Source organism: Manacus vitellinus, unplaced genomic scaffold (assembly GCF_001715985.3).
Source record: "Manacus vitellinus isolate BGI_N305 unplaced genomic scaffold, ASM171598v3 scaffold_19_pilon, whole genome shotgun sequence".
NCBI lineage: Eukaryota > Metazoa > Chordata > Aves > Passeriformes > Pipridae > Manacus > Manacus vitellinus.
Genome location: NW_021939395.1, coordinates 11,397,042 through 11,418,674, shown reverse-complemented (window position 1 = coordinate 11,418,674; position 21,633 = coordinate 11,397,042). Strand labels below are relative to the sequence as shown.

The window sequence follows — 21,633 nt, the reverse complement described above, 5'->3', positions numbered from 1 at the left end:
TCCAGCTTGCTGGGGACAAGAAACAAGGTCTACTTTTGGTCTTGCATCAGTGACCATCTGTGAACCTGAATGAAGAAGTATTTGATTTGAGAGGAAAATGCTGCAGAGAGTTTTAGCTTTTTGAAGCTCTGTATCACTTTTGACCTTCTGTTTCTTAGTGACCACCAAGAAAATTTAGCCAATTTCTTATTGAAATCCTCAACAAAACCACTTTTGAAAATAAAACTTTTAGCTTTAAACTACTTCCTGTAGCCCTGAAGACTGAGGTTTAGGTAATGCCAATTCAGAGAAAACCAAAAAGGATTTAGTTAGTTGAATGGCTTGTTTGCCTTGAACACTGGTTCCCTTGTTTCCCAGCACGCTGAAGTGACTCCTGGATTGAAGTGTCAGCAGTATACACTTTGTCTTAGCAGGGAATCTGAGACCTAGAGAACAGCAGAAAAGTCTTGCCCAGCTTTATGCTGTTTGCGACGTGGATCAGTGCATGTGTGTGCAGTCAGAGATGAAAGGGTCACAGTGAGCCCTGCAGTCCTGGGTCTTGAGCTCCCAGCTTGAGGGGAGTGGTGTCTCTCAGACCTGTGTGTTTGTTTATTTGTTAACATAAAAATAACAGGAGTGATTGTGTTATCCTAACATGGGGAGAGGGTGGGACTAAAACACATATCAATCCAGAAATATTTTGGGGGCTCTCTATGTAAATACTGCCTATGCATTGTTGGTGTAATTATCTGGTCTCTTGGTTCATTTCATTTGTCTAGCCATGGAAAATACACTTTGCATTCAGCCACTAGCTTTGTGTCACAGAACCTGGAGCTTCCTGTTAAACTGCACACAGCTGTTCCTTGGTGGAGACTGCAGAGAATAGCGAGAGAACTATTTTGAATTCAGATGCAGGAACTTGGGGTTTTCCCATCTTGTCACTCAGTGCTTTAACTCTTTTCATTATATTTTGTTCTAAAAAAAAAAAAAAAAGGAAAATTGCAACACAGAAAATTCAGGCTATTGATTCTCAACTTACTACTTTCTTGCAAAGACTGCACTATTATGTTGACAAGAAAAGTATGTGCTTAACATAGGGAATATGCCTATCCTGATAGTCCTGTCTAGACAGTAAGGTCTAGTGTAAGGCAAGGTTCTGATTCCACCCTAACCTGGGGACAGAATGTCATCGTGCATTGTCATCCAGCTCTGCAAGCTCATCTTGCTGTATGTTTTCATTTTAAGTGGTAATAATTTTGCCTGGGTAGTCTTTTGCCTATAACTTGCATTGCAGCATCAGTGAATGGTTAAATTTGATTTTCATTTTTTCTTAAAAATTTACAGCTGCCAAAGAGACACAAATCCTTGAAAAGGAGAGAAAAGCAAAACTCCAGTATGAAAAACAGTTAGAAGAAAGGCAGAGAAAGCTAAAAGAAATGAAGCAGAAAGAGGAACAACGGAGGGCAGCAGTAGAAGAAAAGAGGAAACAAAAAATAGAGGAGGAAAAGGTACAACATGTCAAAGTTCTATACTTTTTAAGAAACTCCTTCATTATTTTCCTACATTATCATGGTCTAAAGTGGTGGGAAATTGAATACTGTGGAAGTGGTGAATATATTAGAACACGAAAGTATTTTCCACATCAGTATGATGGGCTGTGTACACATATGCCCTCCTTCCCCATACAGCTTTAGCTGTACTCAAAGCAGTTGGGACTTCAGGAGCTGTGGCTGCTCTTTGGCCACTGGTTATTTTTCACACAACCAAAAACCCTACCTTGTATTCCCAGATTTCTACATTCCTTCAGTGCACTTTGTAGAGTCTGTTTGTTAATCAGTGTGGGTGACAGGTCTTAGACTTCTCTTATTTCTGTGTCTTGCTTCCTGGGAGCCCTGATGTGGCCTGAGAGTCTCCCATTCTTTCAATTCTTCTAAATTAGAACTCGTTACTATATGATGAGCAGTTGATGATGTTATCTGTGTAGTTACCATTTGCTACTTTGAACTGTGTAGTGACTGTTGTCACTGGGCCCTTTGCCTTTGCTCTGACTGCACACGGACCAGCAAAGCAGTATTTGATTTCTGAGGCTCATTGCAAATGGACAGGAGGCTGAAAGCAGGAATAAATACATGAAGTTATTCCATCCATTTTGATGATTAGCTCTGCTAGTGCATTTGAAATGTGGTGTGAGTTCTGGGAGGGTTTGTTTCCAGGGTGTCAGCAGTGGAGGCATCACACATCCACGCTTTCGTAAGCTGGGTGTAAGAACTTGCTGTGGGTCGCTGGGGAAGAGCCCCTAAGCCTGGCTGGCTGCTCCCTTGGAGTCCAGCTGCTGTTATATTGTTCTAGCAATCCATCTTTACCCTTTTTGACTTGCAGTACAATGGTATTTGGTTTTCTGTAATCAGCTCCTGGGTGTGATCAGATTGATATTCCATTTGAACTTCATGGAATAGTTTACATTGCTGGAGAACAGAAATGTTTGGGTGGGCTGTGACTGCAGTCCAGTGCTGCATCATCTCTTTAAGCAACTACTTTATGCAAAAAGTATCCCTTCTACTTCAAGAGGTGTCACCTTTACATTTATTACATTTATTCATGTTATTTTGAGGATGGTGGATATGTTTTAAGTGGCCACCTGGGTGAATAATCAAGAAAGGCAAGAACTAGCTGATGAGTTTGATTGTTGTTAACCTTGTCTTTACTAAGTCCCTGGAGATGACCTTCTACATAGAGATTTATGCATGAAGAACCTGGCAGGTGAGAAAATAGTGTGGATTTGACCTGTAAACCGTGCCTTCAACCAGAAAGTGAAAACAGATCTTTACTTTGCAGAAAGAAATAACTTTTAAAGAAGCTAAGCTATCTTAGGTCAATTTTGCCAGCAAGATACCATCTACAACTGTAAATTTAGTAGATAAGAGTATATAAAAAATGCATAGCCTTCAGCATTATTGTTTACATTCAGCCAAGTCTCATTTAGTTAATCATCTTTCTTAAGAGCAGAAGCAGCAGCACAATAGCAAATACTGTGGAAGAAGTAGTTCTCTGCCTAAGTCTTGAAGACCACTAGCCATGTCTAGGATTGAGATACCTGTCTTGTCACAGCTACTCAGTTATTCTGTACATCTGTGCAACTTACTGTGTCGATGTCTTGAATTTGGTTCTGTTAGTAAAGTGAAGCCTCTGTCTTTAACTATGACTGAAGAATTACCACGCTGCAGGTACCTCCTTGGAAATACAATACAGGTTACATAATGTCTGGGTACTTTGGCACCTTTAGCACTCTAGTTCAGGTTTCTCTAACAGAGGGGAAGCAAAACTTTGTATTTCAAACAAAAACTTCTAGTTTTATCTTTCCTCAGGGAGCAGAATCCTCCTCCTTTCCTTCCAAGTTTACATGGTCTGTTTGTCACTGTGACTGTTTTAGTTTGTGTTGTGAAATGGTGTAGAAAGAAGGTGAAAGTTTTGTCTTCAAGAGGGAGAACTGGCTGGATAATGAGTTCCCCTGGCATCTCACTGCAGTGTATCAGCAGTAAATACTGCTTCAAATGATCACTTGGGATATAACTGTTTCAGAAGAGAAATCTGTTGTTGACATGTGTGGAAACCTGGCTGGCAAGAAACAGTCTTACAGTTCATTATTATGCACAAGAGCTGAAGCTCCTCTGTTAGCAGTTACTCGTTGTAAGACAGGAGAAAAAGCTTCTTTCAGCCCCCTTTGCCCTGTCAGCAGTGGTTGCTGAGTTGATTCTGGAGTTGATTGGTCTTTTTTTTGCAGTTTTACCTTTGTCTTGCTGTTTCTAGTTTCATCGTATGTCTCCTAATGTCTGTTAAGACTTGGGTCAGTGTTTGTATAGTTCTTGAAGAATACAAATAACTTCTATTTGTTATTCTATAATGAGAATTCTTATCACCTTTTAGAAATAACTTCAGAATATAAATAGTTTAAAGGGTAAGCAATTATTCTTGTTCAGTTTGGGGTTCATCCCTATTTAGAAAATATTTAGTGCTGTTTACTGAATAGGAAATCTGTTTGGTGGCTATTTTAAGTAAAGAGTAGAATAGATTATCTGTGGTTTAGCTCAACCTAATCATGTTTGCAGTGTTTTGAAGCCATTAATTGCCCTCAACATTCTTTACATGATAGTTTCTTTAACAAAAGCTTGTTAATCAGGCAGCGTAGGTAAAACATTATAAATCATACAAATCTCTGGTGTAGCTGTGCTTCATGGTTACAGCTTCATGGAGATGTTGTTTGATAGGAGAGATACGAAGCAGTTATGCATCGTACCTTGGAGCGGAATCAGCGGCTGGAAACACGGCAGAAGAGGTGGTCATGGGGAGGATCTGTAACTCCAGATTCAGAAAGCAAAACAGGTAAGCAGCACATTTTCTAGTAGGCCTAAAATCACAGAATATTATATGTGAACGCTGGCAAATGCAGCACTATTCATAGGGATCTGGGCATCCTTTACTGTCTTGGATCTTAAAGCAGGATCTACAGGTAGCTAATGGGGAAAGAATCATATCTGTGCTTGCCCTGAAATGCTGCTCAGACTTAGAACTGTTTTTGACCTTGAGAAGAGCTAGAGAGAAGCCCCGTGGGAAATACAAGACCTGACAGAATTGTATTGCCAGCCCCCAGCCCTCAGATAGGGGGAATTGTAATGTATAATGTTAAAATAATTGAGTCCTTCAAATGCAGTACATGTAATGGAGTATTAAGACTGGTGATAAAAACAAACAAACCCAGTTGTATTGTAATATCACATCTAACATGTTTTAAACACACCTTTAGAGCTACAGCATGCTTACTGATTACTTGAATGCCCAGTCATGGGTGATGAGGTTCAGTGGGCACTGCCCAAGCTTCTCAGAGCATGGGTTCTATTCTGGATTAGGTGATGTGTTTTAGCACTCTTCAGTCTGAGCTCAGATCATTTCCTGTTTCACACAGTTAACTGTTTCTGCTTGTAAACATTCTAAAATCAGACTAGCAAATCAGGATTGCATTGGAAGAGATCTTTTCATTCACTACCTGACTGGAAGACCCTGCCAATAAGTAAGTTATTGTCAAGGAATAAAATAAAAGAAAAAATGCTTCAATTCAGCCTATCTTCTGTGCTGATGGAGCTGGACTGAGTTTGTTTTAGTACTGTCATCTTCTGTCAGCTTGAGTGTGTGTTTATAACGTTTGAAAGTGCTTTGACATGTTATTGTTATTTTTCGATTAACTTGCATTTTTTACTATTTGACCTCATGACTTAGTTTACAAACCTTCTTCTTCTACAGAACAACAGAGCACAGATGAAGGTGGAACTGGTGGTATTGATTTCTAAAATGTTCTTTTTCTGTTGTTTTACACTTACTACTAACCTTTTAAACTTGAGTTCTTCTTTGTCTGAAACTAAGGAAAACCAGCTTCTTGTAGATCTTTTCCTGGATCTTGGCCAGCTGTGCAACAAATGTGATCCCTAAGTAGAAGGCAGCCCTCCTTGTTTTAACTATCCCTCCCAGCTAATTCAACTACAGCTTAAGTCATGGCATTCTGAGGGAATTTTCAGGGACAGGATGTGTGCATTTGGGTTTTTAAAGATGGCTGAATACAGCGTGGGTAGGAGAAGAGAAATTCTTAGGGGCAAGTATTTGAATAAAAATCAGTTCAGTAGTCTGGGTTTTTAAAAGGCAATTTCAAATCCTTTCATTGCTGCCTAATTTGCAAAAAGTACATGGTAGGGCTTGGTTTGTTTTCTTGCTTTGTTTTACCAGCAATTGAAGTAACATTTGCAAAATCAAATGGTATTTTGCTGAAAGGGAATGAATCCTTTGTGCAGTTTGATACTTTTCCCATGAAGGGTTTTGCAAAATCAGATCTGTCCAATTATCTAAAGATAATTGTATACATTAAATGTGTTTTCATTGGATTTCTGGCACTTTCCAGAGCACAGACTGAGCCATTCATAGAAATGCTTTGAATCACTGATATATTTGTCAAGGCTATATGTTTAATAAGCAAAATTATTTCTTGTAGTTGATTGGAGATGATGATAACTCTCAGCTGAGACCCAGCTGAATCTGAGTCCTGACAGTCTGTGCATGCCCACAGCATTACTAATGCAATGCAGCTGTTCTGTAACAGAGACAAGTGAGACTCCAAAATGCAATGAAAGTCTGACTGAGTATGATTTAACTACTCTGGCTTATTCTGGCAACACAGTTGAAGCATGTCTGTTTTATCTAACTTCTCTCTTCTCTTATTCTACACAGCACAAATCTCTAATTTTCTCCAAAATTAGCCAGTTTGGCTGGATTGGCTTACCTGTTTTAACATGTATTCCTTGGATACATATTTAGATCCAGTTGCTGTATCCCACGTTACCATTTATCATTTAATCTTGAAACTGGGAAATCACATTTGCCTTACATGTTTAAGAAATCACTGGTTTTTCCTACCTTATTTTAAATCTAAACTTAGTAAAAAACATAACATAACGTTCTTTGCTCTCTCCTAATTGATGTGAGGAAATGAGCCTTGTCTGTCCTTTTTATTGTGAAGGAAGATCTTCAGCGCTGCTGAAGCACATTTAAGATAAAATGTCTTCAAACACAAACACTCCTGATATAATAATAGGTGCTTAAGCTGGAATTTATGCATCATAATGTAGCAAGAGGAGGAGTAGATTGTTCAGCTACAATAGATCAATTTGGATAACTTGGCACCAATTTGGAAAAAAAATTGCTATGGAGATAAACAGATAATGCAGTGTCTTAGTCAAACCCTTGTGCTTCCACATTGTTTTAAATTTGTGTTTCATTTTATGTTACTGTTTCAAGCGTGCAGTCCTCATACATGAGGTGGATAATGTGGAACCCTGGTTGGTTTTACACTTCTCATATTTATTCCTGTTTCAGGGTAATTCTGTTTAACTTTCTGAGAGCCCATCAGGTAATTATTATGAAAAATCTACCCAAACCATGTAGGATACTTAAGTCCAGATGACTTTCTAAAAAAATCCTTATTTGGTCCATTTCACCTTATATTTACGTAATTGCAGGAAAGACAATTACCTTTTGTTTTACTCTGAAAAATGACACCATATAAACTCTGCTGCATTACATCATTGGGGCCAAGAAGTGCACTGTCTTTAGCAGCATGTATAGAGCAAATTTCAATACAATAGTGTTTTTCTACATCAGTTTCTGTGGCAGATTTGAGATTAAAGCCCCATTTCTTGAAATGAGAGCCATTGGGGGAGCAGATTTCAAATATTCATTTTAGGACAAAAGGCTTTGTTGTGTGTTGTATTGCTATGCAAAAAAAAAAAATACAGAATCAGACACGTCTTCCATGAACTGGCTGTGTCAACAGTAATATTTAGGAATATTGACTGGTAGAGCAGAGCTTTTGGGTCATACAGTGTGCTCTGAAAAGTGAAACCCATGTAATTTGAACATTTCCCCAGCCGTCATTCTATAGGATGTACAGAGTGTGATTCATTGAGACCACAGCAAGGATCCTACTGATGGCCTGAAATTTAAAAATTGATGAAAGCCCCAGAGTCAAATGTTACATTGATGACATTGCTGTCAGTGCTCAGATGAAACAGGCAGGGTGTGGGTCTGCCAAGAGAAATGGCCAGGCTGAGTAATAAAGCATCCTTGATGACAGAGCCCTGGTAAATGAGGTAGTTTAGTGGTGACTGCTGAGGAGAACTGGACATTCAGGTGCTTCAGGAGTGGAGACGTGCTATTAGAATAGAAATGGGGCTGCCAGAGCCTCTCCTTTCTAAATAAAGAGCTTCCTTGTCCTAGTAGAAATTTGGAGGGAAGTGAGAGACAGCTAATCTTATTTTATGTAGCCTAATTTCATCCAAGCTCAGATAGGCTGTGCTGCAGCTCCCTCTCTCAGTGAAACCCTGTGAGAAGCCAGGATTGAAAGCTGCTCACTGTCATCGTGATTTTATTAAGATACCATGTGTCCAAGCTCCTTACCCAGTTTCAGGCCTTCCTGCATGGCAGCCCTGTGCTTTCTTTGGCTCTGCTGCTGCACTTTCCCTCTTCCATTAGGAAAATACAGAAGTCTGGTATCATGTGAGCTGAGTGTTGTTTGCTTCTTCCATTTCAAATCCCATGAGGGAAGTTTTCTGACTTTCCCCAAAGAATGATATTTGAGATACTTTTTCAAAAGTTATTTTGTAAATAGCTACATAACCAGATTGACTGACTTGAGAATATCCCATCTGTGTTCTAAAGCTTTTTTTCTAGTGAATCATCCAAATCTTTAAAGTCTGTAGGAGCTGTGGGTGAGGCAGGGAAAAAGTTGAGGCTGTCTGATCATATATTTGCAGATGTATTGATCGAAAAAGCACTGACCTCGTAATATCTTAAGCAATTAATGCAAACTCAAATTTTCTGGAAAAAGAAAACTCAAATATCTGTATGAGCACCCTTTACCAATTAGATTTCTTTCTGTCAAGGCATCAATTGAGATAGTAGCTCATGCTCTCTCTCACCACTGCCCTCTGTTCCCCTAAAATATAGAGACTGATTTTTTTCCTTTTTCGAACAGTCATATTTAGCCAGTACTTTCTTCTTCTGAGTTCTCTAGTAGAAGTATCGCCTCTTATATCTTATAAAACAGCACAGCCTGCCTCCAGAACTTGCAACCTTGGTGGAAAAGAATTAACTTAGTTCAATATAATTTTTCTTAAGGCAAAGTTTCCTTTTTGCCATCTGGGTCTCAGTAGGTGATAGACCAAATCTCAGATGTCACTCAAGTCCTGAAGTCCTAGTTTGAACCAAGGGAAATTTGTGTGAAGTGTCCATGATGTTTGCAGGCCTTGGACTCTCTTGAGTTCAAGCAGGAGACTGGATTTCCTTTTAAGAGCAGACACTAGGGGGAAGCCTTTACCTTCCAAATTGCCCAAATACGTGAATTATGTGTTTCCTGATTTTCATATATAAAACCTCTTAAGGCTGTTTAGTTATCCCATCTCTCAGGCTTCATTCATAAACTACCCTTTTTTTTTCTTCTTGTTATGTTGGGAAAATATCCACTAAGCTCAGCTCTTCATTTCTTAACTAGATTCAGTAGATTTCCCTTTCTCCCTCTTATCCTGTGTAGACTTTGCTCTTGTTCACTGTCCCAAGAGCTTCCCACAGGGCTGTCCATAGCAATCCTTAGGTGCTGGCTCTGGCTGTAAGGGGCTGTTGTAGCTTGCTGGCAAAGGGAAAAGATGGTGAGTAGTGCTGCTTTATCCTTTGGTACTTCTGCACTAATGAGTTCAGATTAATCGTCTTTGCTGTCCAACATGACAGTGAAATCGATTATTTGTGTTTGATGTATAGAATTCTGTGTGTTTGTTAACCTGATCTGCACTACTTTGTGTGCATTAATGTTTTCTGCTTAGTGAGTTTCTATAGCAACAGGTACATGCTTTTCCAAGGCTTTTATACTCTGGAATAGTGTTCATCCTGAAAGCACATTATTTGAAATTAAAAAGCTGTTATTTATCTGACCTGTAATAAACTTGCAGTTCTACCATGCGAGATGTGATTTATGTGTATGTATCTGTCTGTGTATATACACATACAAAAAAGAATGCTTCTTGTGGCATTTTCAGAAGAGTTGCAAAATAGATGGGAAACATGAACTTAAGGAATAGCTTTTAGAGAAAAATTGGAAATTTCTAAAATACTTACAGAAACCCTTGGGAAGTAATCAGGAATGCTTTCTTGCCTTTCCTTAGGACTTGATTTTATCCCTCCAAAATAATTTGGTTTGGTTTGGCTTATTAACTAGCGATTGAAAAACAGTTTTGACATACCTGTGTGGAAAGAATAAAGAAAGAAATTATTGCATTTTAGGTTTTATTGTTATTCTCTGTTTCTTACCAGTCTAGTAACGACACAGAGCCTCAGTAGCTTTTGTCTTTACACATTAGGAGCACAGGGTTTAAAAATCCCTTGTTTGCATACATGTACATGAAATATTGGCACGACTCCACTAAACTCTGCCTTTTCTGTGCATGTTCCAACTGGTGCTAATGGTATCAAGTCTGTTCAAAGGAAAACAAAATCATTTCTGTTTCTCATTGAGCAGAAGTGAAAATAGCTTTCAGGATGCAATGCTTCCAGAGTGAGCTCTCAGCAATGTGTGAAAGGTTCTCCCTCAGGTATGAAGGTGAGTTCTGAAGTCAGCACTTCTCTCCCCAGGCAGCAAACGCTCCACGTCCACAGCCAACCTCAAACAGGCGGAAGGTGCCGTCAGCAAACGGTTGTCGTCGTCTGCAGCGCTTCTGAACGCCTCTGATCGAAGTAAGTGTGTGTGTGGTACTGCTGGACTGGGGCTGGGGAGGAGACAGGAGGTGGAATGATGTCCTCCCTCCTCCCTTGCTGTGTGACTCACTTCATATTTTGATCTCAAATGCGTTTCATGCAATTTGTTAATCCAGCTTGACTGTTGAGGGCTTTGACCCAGTTGATGTGAGCTCTCTTAGAGGAGAAGAGTAACGGTAAAAATTGCTGGTTTTTTATTTTTTCATTTCTGTAATTGTGTTACTAAAGTCAAATCTTCGTAAATGATTGATTCACAAATCACTTCCCATCATCTTTACAGGTTTGCATGCCTTAATTCCCACCCTAAAATTTCAGCAAAATAAAAATAGTACATAAATAAACTTTGCCTTGTTCTGTTAGACAGCTTCAGTCTTTTGATTGCCTGTAGAAAGGAAAAAATCAACTTAGTTTTGACATAGTTCTGGTGTGCCTGTACTCTGTAGACACACTTTCTTTTTAGTATTAGAATTCTGCTTTAACCAAATAGAGAAGGATGCATGAAAAATAATGTCACCTGTGGGAGTTCTTTTTGGGTGGGAGGAGATGGTGTTGCTTTGACCTGGAGTTTTATCATGATTGTAGCCATAGTGTGCAGCTCTGACACAGCTTCCTAGCCCAATAATTTAGTGTAATCTTGATACTGATACTCAGATTATGTATTTCTTAAACTGTTAGTGCACACCACTGCTTGCAAGCATTCTGGGTTATTTTCTGTTCCAGTGACTACCAGGGAATAGTTGCTTCCAGGCCATTTCTGTTTTCTTATTTTTTTTTAACGGTTTCTGAAAGTGTTTGCACTCTAGAGATGGATCATCTACCAATTTCTGTGGCCTCCAGTCTCACTTTGAATTGCATCTTTGGGGTGGATGAAACTCCTGGCTGCAGCGTGTCATGTTTAAAATGTGCATCACACAACTAGTCTTAGCAGGCATGTAGAGAATGAGAGAGTTTTCTGGTTTTTTCCATTCTGCTAAACCTGTGCATGTGAGTCTCCTCTCTGCCATGATTTATAGAATGTATTGGGATGGGGCAGAGGGCAATCAGCCTGCTGGAAATCGAAAAAAATAATTATGAAACACAAGAAATTGTCCTAATCTACTTGTTAAGATAAATAAAAATCATTTGTATGAGCACATATCAGCTTGTTTTAGCCTGAGGTTTCCTTGTGGGGAATCTTCCCAGAGTTTCATAGGAGCCTGCCTGTGTTCCAAATGTGTGGGGGTTTGATTTTGATTTTTTTTTTTAACAAAATGATGGAAAACATGAAAAAGCTAAAAGCTGTTTAATACAAAACCAGATTCAACTAGGTCTGTGCTGCAGTGTTCTGCTAATCTGCAGCCTCTGATCAAACGAGCTGTGCCAGGAGAATTCCTGACACAGACACACAACTAAAGGTGCTTTCACTGGTTCATGTTGGAAGGTGATGCAGCATTATAACTTGTGCTCATACTCTGTGTGCCTGGTAGGGAAATCAGTGACTATATCTGTACTGGCAGGGGCTCTGAGTCACTGGAGGCTGCTTGTGACTTTAAATTATATTTATATATGATGTGTCTGGAGGGTTCAGCTCTGAGTATGAGTCAGAAGCAGGTCTGTAAAGTACAAAATAAGCTACTAACAAAGGAAGTCATTATCCCAATTATCAACTAATTGGGATTGCTTTCAAACTTACTGTCATACCCTGAAATCCTTTGTGAATCCTTAGTCACTTTGGAGGAAAAATTCTTAGGTGGCCTGAAATACAACAAATTTGGACAGGACTCCAAGTGATCTATGTGGTCAGGATGTAGAGGCTGACTTAGAGCAATCCTGTGCTCTTGATCCGTTGCTCAGGGAGAAATGGCTGTTTGGTAACAAGATGGGTAAATTCAGGGGACAGAAAATACAGTCTCAGAATTAACCAGATTGCTTCTGTTGTGTGTGTGTGTGCTTGGGAAGGTAGAGGAGAAGAATGTAGAAATTAGAGGAAGATGCTTGTCCCTGGATCAGTGGAGTATTTCATCAGCTGTGTTCTGTGTTAATTCTGAGTCACTCATACAGAATGTGAGCAATGGCCTTTTAAAATTCTCATTTATTTTAAAAGGTGTATAAGGATGGCCTCAATAGGTCGAACAAGAATCTGTTGTGACTGACATCCTGCTGCTGTGATCAGTAATATGCCGGAATATAAGAAATAATGCTTTATATAAAGTGATTCTTCCCTGATCCAGTTTTGCTGCTTCTGAAGAATTCAGTATCATAAAGTAACTTAATCATTCTTCTCTATCTTAAGGAAGTGGGGCAGGTGTTGGAGGGGACCTCTGGGCTTTTCAACATAATTAATCCATGCACTTTCACTTCCAGGTACCACAAAGAGAAGTGCCTCATTAAACAGACTGAATAACAAAGTTCCTCTACATTCCCAGCAGTCAGCACTCAAAGGTTCGCAGGGGGAACAGAAAGGTGCTAGAAACCAGTTTGTTTTGAGAATTGGGAGGCAGTAAATGGGATATTTGAAGTTGACTTTAAACCATGTCCCGGTTTCATTGTGACTGTTTTCATTCAGGCATTCATGTGGTCTGTGCACTGTGGCATAGGTATTGTTATGCTCATTGCAGTGCCAGATGTTGGATAACTGTCTCTGTAAACCAACCTTATTCCTCTGAAAAGTGGAAGGGTGGGGGGAGAGTAGACAAGTGGTAGCCAAATCATTTAGCTCATGAGAAAACAGTGCTTCATAATGATAGATCGGTGTTTTTAGCTGATTGGCAGAAGCAAAGCATGGGATGGCAATTTAGGAGATCACATATTTATGTATCTTTTTAAAAATAATTTTCCTTACGCTTGGTCTCTAGGAGGAACAGAAAAGAAGAGGAGCACATCTTTGAGTAGGATGAGTAGTAAACCCCAATCCTCTGCAGAACTAGAAAAAGTGAAAAAGGAAGAAAAACCAGGTGGTTGTTTCATAAAACTGAATATTTTTTTTAAAGCCATTCATAGTAAAGTTTATATAGGCTTACTTTCACTAGTTTTCTGGTGAAACTTTTTAATGGCTTTTTAGTTACCCAGTGTTAAAGATAAAATTGTAAATGGTAAAGGTTAAATTTTACCCTTTGGACAAAAAAGAAATCCTCTAAGGAGGCCTTTGTTAAATGGCACTGCAAGCATATAACAACACATCTCTCCACTTAAGAGAGTGATGTATTTGAACGCTGGTAGGTTCAAATGTAAGAAATGGTAAAAATGTCACTGATGTTCACTTCTTAGTCAAATCTTACCTTTGCTTTCTAAGCTCTCTTTCATTCCTCAGTTTAAAAGCAACTTCTCTGTTCCTGCTGCTGGCCTAAGCCTTGTGCATGCAAATGAAGGAAGAAACCTGTTCTCACTTCAATCTCTTTTGGTCTGTGTATTCCCCACTAGGTTACAAATAACCTCTTCCTTAGGAACTCTTCCTAAAGCTGAAGACTAGCACCTTCTCTGACACGTTTTCCCTTTGAGTTAACAGTTCTGAAACTTTCCTTTTTAGCAGCTGTTGCCAGCAGTGGGAATTACACTCTGATTCAGAACCTTTCCTGTATGGGAGAAAGATGGGTGCTGTCCATGTGGATTTGTGTGTGCAGACGATGCCTGACAATAACTGCTCGCTTTGACTTGCAAGTCTTCTGTTCATTGTGTCAGAACAGCCTTTCCTGCAATCCAGAGAATGTAGCTCTGAAGAGCTCAGTCAAAACCTTCTCATACTTTGACTGAATTCAGCATTCACTTCTGTTGTACATGTGCCAGTTTTTGCACATTAAAATCACTACTATTAAGCAAGCCAAGAAGGAGACGTGCAACATAAGAGATTGCAGTGTTTAACCCTTCTGTACTTTTGGTTGGGATTTCCCTCTCCATGACTTCAGTGCTGTTCTTCCAAAACTGTTACAATTTGCAGCAATGCTCAGTGTTCCTTTGCTTGGTACTGCTTGTCTTTTCCATGATATGATTTCATGTTGGATCCTTTTTCATTTGTTCCTGTCATTTAGCTCGTCGCTCCCAGCTCAGTCCTCTGGACAGTAGCGTAATCAGTCGCCTCCTCGCCCCCACACAGGCCTCCCTAGCTAGGAGTAAAAGTGCTGCTACCCTCTCGGCTGATGGACAGGATCCCTCAGGTAACAGGAGGGCAGCAAAGCCTCAAAGTTTTGTGCAGTTGCTCTTCAAGCAAGAACTTAGATGTTAGTTGCTAACTGTGCTACACTTGAGTGTGAATCAGTTAATACATGGTTATATGTAATATTACTTATCCAGTATTTTTTGTGGTCAGTAGTAACCAATTCACATGCTGTGTTGCGTGTTTACAAAACCATAGAATGATACTGGATTTTAAACTCCAGTGCCAGTTTACTTGCTCTGCAGAGAAGCAGATTCTGGTGTTAGTTCTGGGTTATTTTTTTGGGGGGGGAGAGGGTTTAACTGACAGAGATCTACATTCGTACTCTCAAATGAATCTAAGATATACCAGTCAGAACAGTACTAGGAAATTAAAGGCACAAAACTCAAACCTGTAATTTCAAACTGCAAAACCTAAATTTCTTTAGGGGGAGAAACTCATGTAGGAACGTGACTATGGGGTTATGTTAAGTACAGGGAGCCTGAGCTGGCTTCGTTCAGGCTGTTTGTAGAGGTCAAGGCATCCTAGAAGGAGAAGAGAGAAACCCTGGCTGACTCAAGCAATTTTATATCAGTCCAGACTGAGCTGATAAGCCCAGACTGGAGCTCAGTTTAGTACTAGTGTAGAAATCTGCATTGTGGACAAGCCGTAGCTGCATCCCACGGGTCTTGGAATTGTTATTGGTTGTAATAATGCCCCAGTAAATGCATCTCTGGAACCAATGTGGAGTCCTTTCTCCTCTTTTACCTTACAATTTGTGTTCCCAGTTCTGCTTGTTTCCTGTTAAGTATGTTATCCCGTCTTTGTTTTTTATCTTACACCACTTCACTTGGTCCTTGTTGGTAATGGTGACATTTCTACACTGCTCCCCTTGTGCAATAATCAGTTCTTACTTTTCTGGGGTGTAATCAGTGGTCATGTTTTTGCACAACTATGTATGTGCTGCTTTTGTTTTGCCATGAATATCTCAGTTCATCTCATGTGGGGAAATACCATCTTTTTCACTTTTACTTTTAGCATGTGACTTACTATTGCTGAATTAAAGATATATTTTTATAAGTTTACTTAGAGGTACTTTCTTCATTTCAGTAGAAAAGTACCTGTGCTTTAGCACAACCTGTACACCAACAGAATGCAGGTTTCCTTGCACAAATGCTACAAGTATAAAAATAAAATGTATTTTCCTTAAAATTACAAAATTAAGTGCTGGCATCTGTCACAATTTATTTGGATTACAGAAAATCCAATATCTAGTTTCAGAAGTAGATTTTTGCATCTATGTATGCTTTTCTATCTATGATGATGTTAGTGGAAAAAGAATTAAGATAAAATTTCTTTCAATATCTTATATGTGAAGAGATTGACACTCTCACAGGAAGGTATTTTAGTTTAACCATTGACCTTTTTCTCTTGATAGATTTCTTTTTCACCACCTATTTTGATTTGTTAATGTGAACAAAGGGCACACATATGTAGTATTAAAGGAGTTAGAGAGGGAAAGTAGAATAAAATAATGGTGCACAATGCATATTTTATAAGAAAAGTTTGTATAGTAATGTTGAGAGTCCTGATGTAATGCTGCTTTATAAATACACTTTGAAAAGAAGGACTGTTTCTTCCTTGAGTATGGAGGAAACATGCTTAAAGTCTGAACCTGTCATGAAGAACTTGTCAGGAAAGATGCTGAGGCATTAAAACTGAAGCGCTTGTGATCAGATGCAGCTTGGCTAAAATTAAAGTACTGCAAATTTAGTCAATTTTTGGAAAAGCATTTTATTTTTATCTTCTTCAGACTGCTGCTTTCAGAATGGTTTTATTCTTGGTGCTGTTGCTTCCAAAGTACTAATTGTGTGGTGATGGTGTCTGTGTCCATGATCCATTGCAATGTGCACTGCCTGCAGTGTTTCCCTGTATGGTTTCTAACACACACAATCTTTCTTTCTCTTTTTCTCCCTCTTCCTTTTCTCTTGTTCTTATACTGTGCACTTGGCTCTCGTTTTGTCTTGTCAAATTCCTAACTTTTATAGAATCTCACCTCTGTCCTCGTTCAGCTTCAGCCAGTTCCATCAGTTCCTCAGTCCCAGCTCCTAAAGTGCCCGTGCGCAGTCGTAGCATCGACAGGTTGAAGTCCTCTCTGTCTTCATCTGATGCAAGTTCACCTGATTCAACCCAGGTTTGTTGAAAAGCCACAGCAATCAGGTTTCTGTTAATCGGGGGGTGGGGGTTGGAACAGCTCAGGATGGGATCCTGTTTCATCAGGTTTGCTGTTGCTTTCAGTAAGCATTATTGAAACGTTAAATAGCATTTGTTTAAAAAAGACACAGTATTAAAATCAAATTGGAATTTTATGGTCCTTGATCTCTCTTGTATCTTGAAGGCATACTGTTTGCTGTTTATGATTCCCAAAGTTTAATGTATGTAGAAATCAAACACAGAGCAGGTCTGTGTTTTGGAACATAAAGGAAATGTGAAGTACATCTTGTTGAGAAGTTGTATGTTTGTTGGAATAGCAGCTCCTCTGACTGTAAGTATTCTAGAGAGTCAGCAGTATTTTGGTTTTATGTATCTTCTAGAAATCAGAGACAGAAAAGCCATCCCCAGGATCTGGTTTAAGGCGCCCTCCTTCACCATCTGTGTCTGCCCATAGAAGATCCCCCTCTCCTGCTAATTTGGTGAAGCGTCCTCCGTCACCTTCTGCACTTCGGTACGTGTCCAGGTTAAATACCTTCTTTCATTCAGAACAAAATGAAGGATGCTTCCTGTCTCAAGACAGCTGTGCTGTTAGAATTTGAATGACCTACACTGTGCCTTGTTTGTACAGAAAAGGATTTAATTTTGGGTCCAGTTTCCCTTTCTCACAGTAGAGATGCAGCTCTTACTTCAACCTTTGTCTCTGTTGTGCAGACAAAAATACACCCTGGTTTTCTCTACAGTCTGTGCACCAAAACCAGCAGGGAAGCCTGCAAGCTTTTGAATAAGCTGATCTGCCTGTATTAATGTAGGAAGTTTCTTGGATTGGAATCACAGGGTTCATCCTTGATATGGAGTAAATGGAGGTCTGGGCTAGTGTACCTGTTTTGATGTTTAGCCCAGAAGGAGGGAGTCCGGGTGCTCAGGGTATTCTGAAATCCTGTATTTAAGTTTTATGAGAAAGGCAACTGTAGTTTTTGGGTGGATTTGTTTTAAAAAGTGAGGTATGTAATGTAAACTAAACAAAGGAGACTGCTGTCCTCAGATGCGTGTTTGAGGTTTTCATTGTTAATCCTGAAAATAGTCTTTATTTCAACAGGCAAAAGACTCGTCCACCTTCACCTGGTGTGTCAAAACAAAGGCCACCATCTCCTACTCCAGTCTCTAAACCAGCACCCATCCAGCGTCCTCCTCTCACACCAGGTGTTATAAACATTACCAAAAAGAAGACTGAAGCAGAGAGCAAACCAAAGGATAAGAGCACAGAAGGAACAGGACAAGAGCAAGGTGCTTCCCCAGCCTTGGACAGGGATGTGGGAGCAGCTAGCACAAAGACCAAAGAAGGTGGGTGTTTCTCAGTCTCTGACTCTAATTAGAGGCCTCTCCAGTGTGTGCTAGGACTGGCGAAACAACAGGTTTGTGAGGCAGAGCACTTAGAGGGTAGGATGCTTAAAGGCAGAAGCTGTTAATTGCTGAGTATACAATAATTTTACATGGTATGACTTTGGGCTGTGGATTTCAGTGCAGTAGTTGGTTTATTGGACTTGGAGATTAAAGTCAGGAGCTTTCAATATTGCTGCTTGTACTATAATTTTAAGAAAAGCAGAAGTTCTCTTTGCCTTTTGGGCTTCAGCTGTACTAGCTGAGGGATCTGCTAGCTTAGGTTTATAAAATCAGTAGTTAAACTACACAGAGGTCTTTCAGTCCAGTTGGTAGTTCTTAAAATGCTCCTGTAGAGACCTGCTTGGAGGACGAAATCAGCTCCTGGTGCATCACAGGCTGAGACAGTTTTCACAATGCTCGAAGGCTGCCTCAGCCTCAGATCCAGTGAGTGTATAATCATTGTTGCCTAAGGAAAAGTGATCAGTTCACAGATCACACTGAGAAATTATCCTGGTAGATTAAGGAGAACCATATACCAGATAAGCAATTAGTGTCTTGGTCCTCTTCACTGTGCCAAGTGAGCACAGCCCCTGGCCCTCTTACCAGAAAAAATGCCAGCTGCCATCTCCAGAATCTGGGAGAGCCTTCTGATGAGGTCTGGCAGGCAATTCTCTGTGGAGAAGAACTTAGGGGCCACTTGACAGGAAAAGGAGGAATCTCTGGAATTTAAGTTACAGCCAGTGGCAATACTGGGGGTGAATCCTTCAGACACCAGGTAAGTGGGAATGTGTGCTTGCTGCACGTTAGTGCATGTGTGGTTCCTGTGTGCATTCCTTGGCTACTGCAGTTCTTTGTCATTGCTGAGGCTCTTCCTGACACTGCCCAGTGCTGGATGTGCAGCAGTGTCAGTCAGCTGAAGAACTCACTCATGATACAGTTCTCTGAGCATGTGTTCCTGTAGAAGGAAGCCTGGATGTCAGTCAGAGGTGGATGTTCCTGTGAAGTTGCACATCCATCTTCAGTGTCACATCCTTTGTCTTTGCAGTCAGAATGTCCCTCCCTCGATGTGCTGCGTTACCGTGATAAGTGTCTCTCATGCCTCAGAGGGGGCACAGTCACTCGTGATCAGTGTCATCAGTTGGTTGAAACCTCCATAACAGTTTGTCCTAGTCCTGCGACTTCCAGTTATTCTGGAACAAGAACATCCATCCTTGTTTCTTGGATGCCCCACCTGTCTCCTCTCTACACTGACTTCTGAAACTGTATTAACCCGATTTATCTGTTTCCATTTTAGTTTATTGCCAATCTGGAAGCTGTAGCCATCTTTGTAGTGACTCACACTGAGGCTGGATGAAGCTCTTTTTCTTTGACATGTAGAAGATAAGGAAATAGTGGGCATATTCTTCAACATAGAGATGATTTCATGTATCTCTTTGAATGTTTTGGTACACTGCAATATTGCTAAGTGAGCCGAAATATTTTTTCTTAAAAAGTTGCTTTCAATTTTCAAGGCAATTTGCCTTTTAACACTTCTGTGTTAGCAGTTCACCTTGTGGGTTGGTGCAATTCCATATCCCTGGCAGCTTCTGAAGTCAGAGCCCACCAGTAAATGGCATGTGGCAAATCAGTCTCCAGGTCTTCTAGGTTCAGCCTAATTTCAGCTTTGTGCACTTGTATCTTCATCCCATCTCTTCTCCTTCAAACTGAACTTGTTTGCCTTGTTGCTGACAGCAATCAAGTTTTTGTCAGTTTTTGTCTTGTTTTTTTGTGTCTTCCTACTAAAATACACTGTTCCACAGTAAAACACTTTTTATTTTTCAGTGACTTGGAGCAGTTGTCATTTCTGGCAGCAGCCTTTCGCAGCTTCTCTGAGAATTAAAAGGCTTGTTCAACTTTAAGCATAAGAAGTGCTCCTTCTTGAGCTCTCACCTTATGCGTGATGATAGGTAATTAACTATCATGGAGCCCCACTTTTTGTATCTGGGTATTGAAGGCTTTGGAATATGATTCCTAGATTGTGAATAGATGACTTGCCTTGAAATGTGTTGGAATCCTCCCTCCATCCAACTAATACTACACTTTGTGAGTGTTCTGAGATGTTCTCTTGCATGTTTCCCTCTTTCCCCTCCCATCACAAAAAGGTGCTCTTTGAAAAAGACAGTTCTTACCAGGAATGTCTGGGAGTACAAGGAAAAAGAAGCTGAGTGTGAAACACTGGAAGAATCTTCTTACGGCCTGCTATCAGTCATGTTGGGAAGTTTTATGTCCTGCCCTATGGAAACAGACTGTACAAGGGGTGCATGGAGATGAAAACAGTACTGAAGTAACCGTGTGGAAAGCATCAGTAAAGCTTCAGAAGTGAAAATGTAATGGGAAGGTCCCATATAGGCTTCAGGTCTCCAAGCCTTTCTTTTGGTTGTTTTCCCTCTGTTCTTTCCATATACACAAGTGTTCTGAACTGTTGTGACTAATTTTCTTCTGTCAATACCAGATATTCATCATATTTCAAGCTGTCATTATCATGTTGTAACCCTAGAACCTAAAAGTCTAAAACCTTTAGGTTTCTTGCTGAGCATTTGATTTTCTCATTTAGGTTCAGTTTTGAGGAGGAAAAATAGGTTAAACCTCACATTAAGTATCAGCCAGATTTGATACAACTGAGAGAGATTCCAGAGGTGTTAAAACAGGATTGCTGTGTTGGGTGCTGTGCAAGTGCACAACAGAAAACAACCTCTGCTGTAAAAAGTGACTAGTCTGAATTGGCAAGACACTGATATGGCAGAGGAAAAGAGAGACATTTTGATTTCTTCATTGTTCTCCCTCCTTTAAGTAGAAAGTAAAGTTACAGAATATAGGAAGAAAAGCACTTGCCTGTCTTGAATAGGCAGATCAGCTAATGCTTTTTATAACTGCAGGGGAATGGTCTTTCTTGCTCAGGAGGAGGAGGACTCTTTGGACTGTGTTCAGCTTTCAGTCATGGCTGATTTTCGTTTGTACCAACATGACTGCAGTTTTTTCCCCAAATCAGAAGCAATGTGTATTCTGGGGAACTGGTATTTTTTCAGCATTGAATAAATCTAAATATTAGACAACTCTCTGTGCCTGCACTCCATCAGTGCTGAAATGCTTTACCTAGGACTGCCAGAACCAATTTTTATGCACAAAGCACAACCATGATTCAGCTGCTGAGGGTTTGCTGTGTGTAATTATGCCCTGCAGTTGCAGGTAGTGACTACGTGCCCATGGGGCTTAAGCAGCTTTTCAGGTATTAAAGTTCCTAATGATGACATTGTGTTTTGAGTGATTTGTCTTTAGGTCAGAAGCAAAATAGCTGGTCAAACCCTGATGTCATTGTTCATTAAAATTACCTTGACTTGAAGGCTTATGTTAAGCAAACGTATATGTGCTGTTTTGTAAAATATTAAAAAGAAGAAAGGCAGGTCCTCACCAACATTATGATCTTACTGCTTTCCTGACATCAAGAGCTAATATTCTCTGAATATTCAGATGATGAGGTCCTAAATATTTCTACAGACTAGTAACTGATAAAAATCAGAGTTCTTTCAGTATTTATATTGAGAGTAGCTGGATGGCAACATGGTTCTGGGTGT

The 21,633-nt window shown here is 39.9% G+C and overlaps 1 protein-coding gene across 8 annotated transcripts in view; it reads left to right on the top strand.

Annotated features, from left to right (window-relative positions):
• The window catches only part of MAP7D3 (MAP7 domain containing 3), a 45,339-nt gene that overhangs the window by 14,438 nt on the left and 9,268 nt on the right, over window positions 1–21,633 (top strand). For 4 of the 8 annotated variants that reach the window (XM_029959157.1, XM_018070694.2, XM_018070693.2 and 1 more), the window contains exons 4-13: window positions 1,324–1,487; window positions 4,245–4,359; window positions 5,275–5,307; window positions 10,198–10,299; window positions 12,664–12,762; window positions 13,155–13,253; window positions 14,325–14,450; window positions 16,477–16,622; window positions 17,023–17,153; window positions 17,739–17,983. In XM_029959157.1, coding sequence (XP_029815017.1) covers window positions 1,324–1,487; window positions 4,245–4,359; window positions 5,275–5,307; window positions 10,198–10,299; window positions 12,664–12,762; window positions 13,155–13,253; window positions 14,325–14,450; window positions 16,477–16,622; window positions 17,023–17,153; window positions 17,739–17,983 — 1,260 coding nt within the window. The remainder of the gene's footprint in view (window positions 1–1,323; window positions 1,488–4,244; window positions 4,360–5,274; window positions 5,308–10,197; window positions 10,300–12,663; window positions 12,763–13,154; window positions 13,254–14,324; window positions 14,451–16,476; window positions 16,623–17,022; window positions 17,154–17,738; window positions 17,984–21,633) is intronic. The other 4 variants (XM_018070695.2, XM_018070696.2, XM_018070697.2 and 1 more) reach the window with 4 other exon arrangements.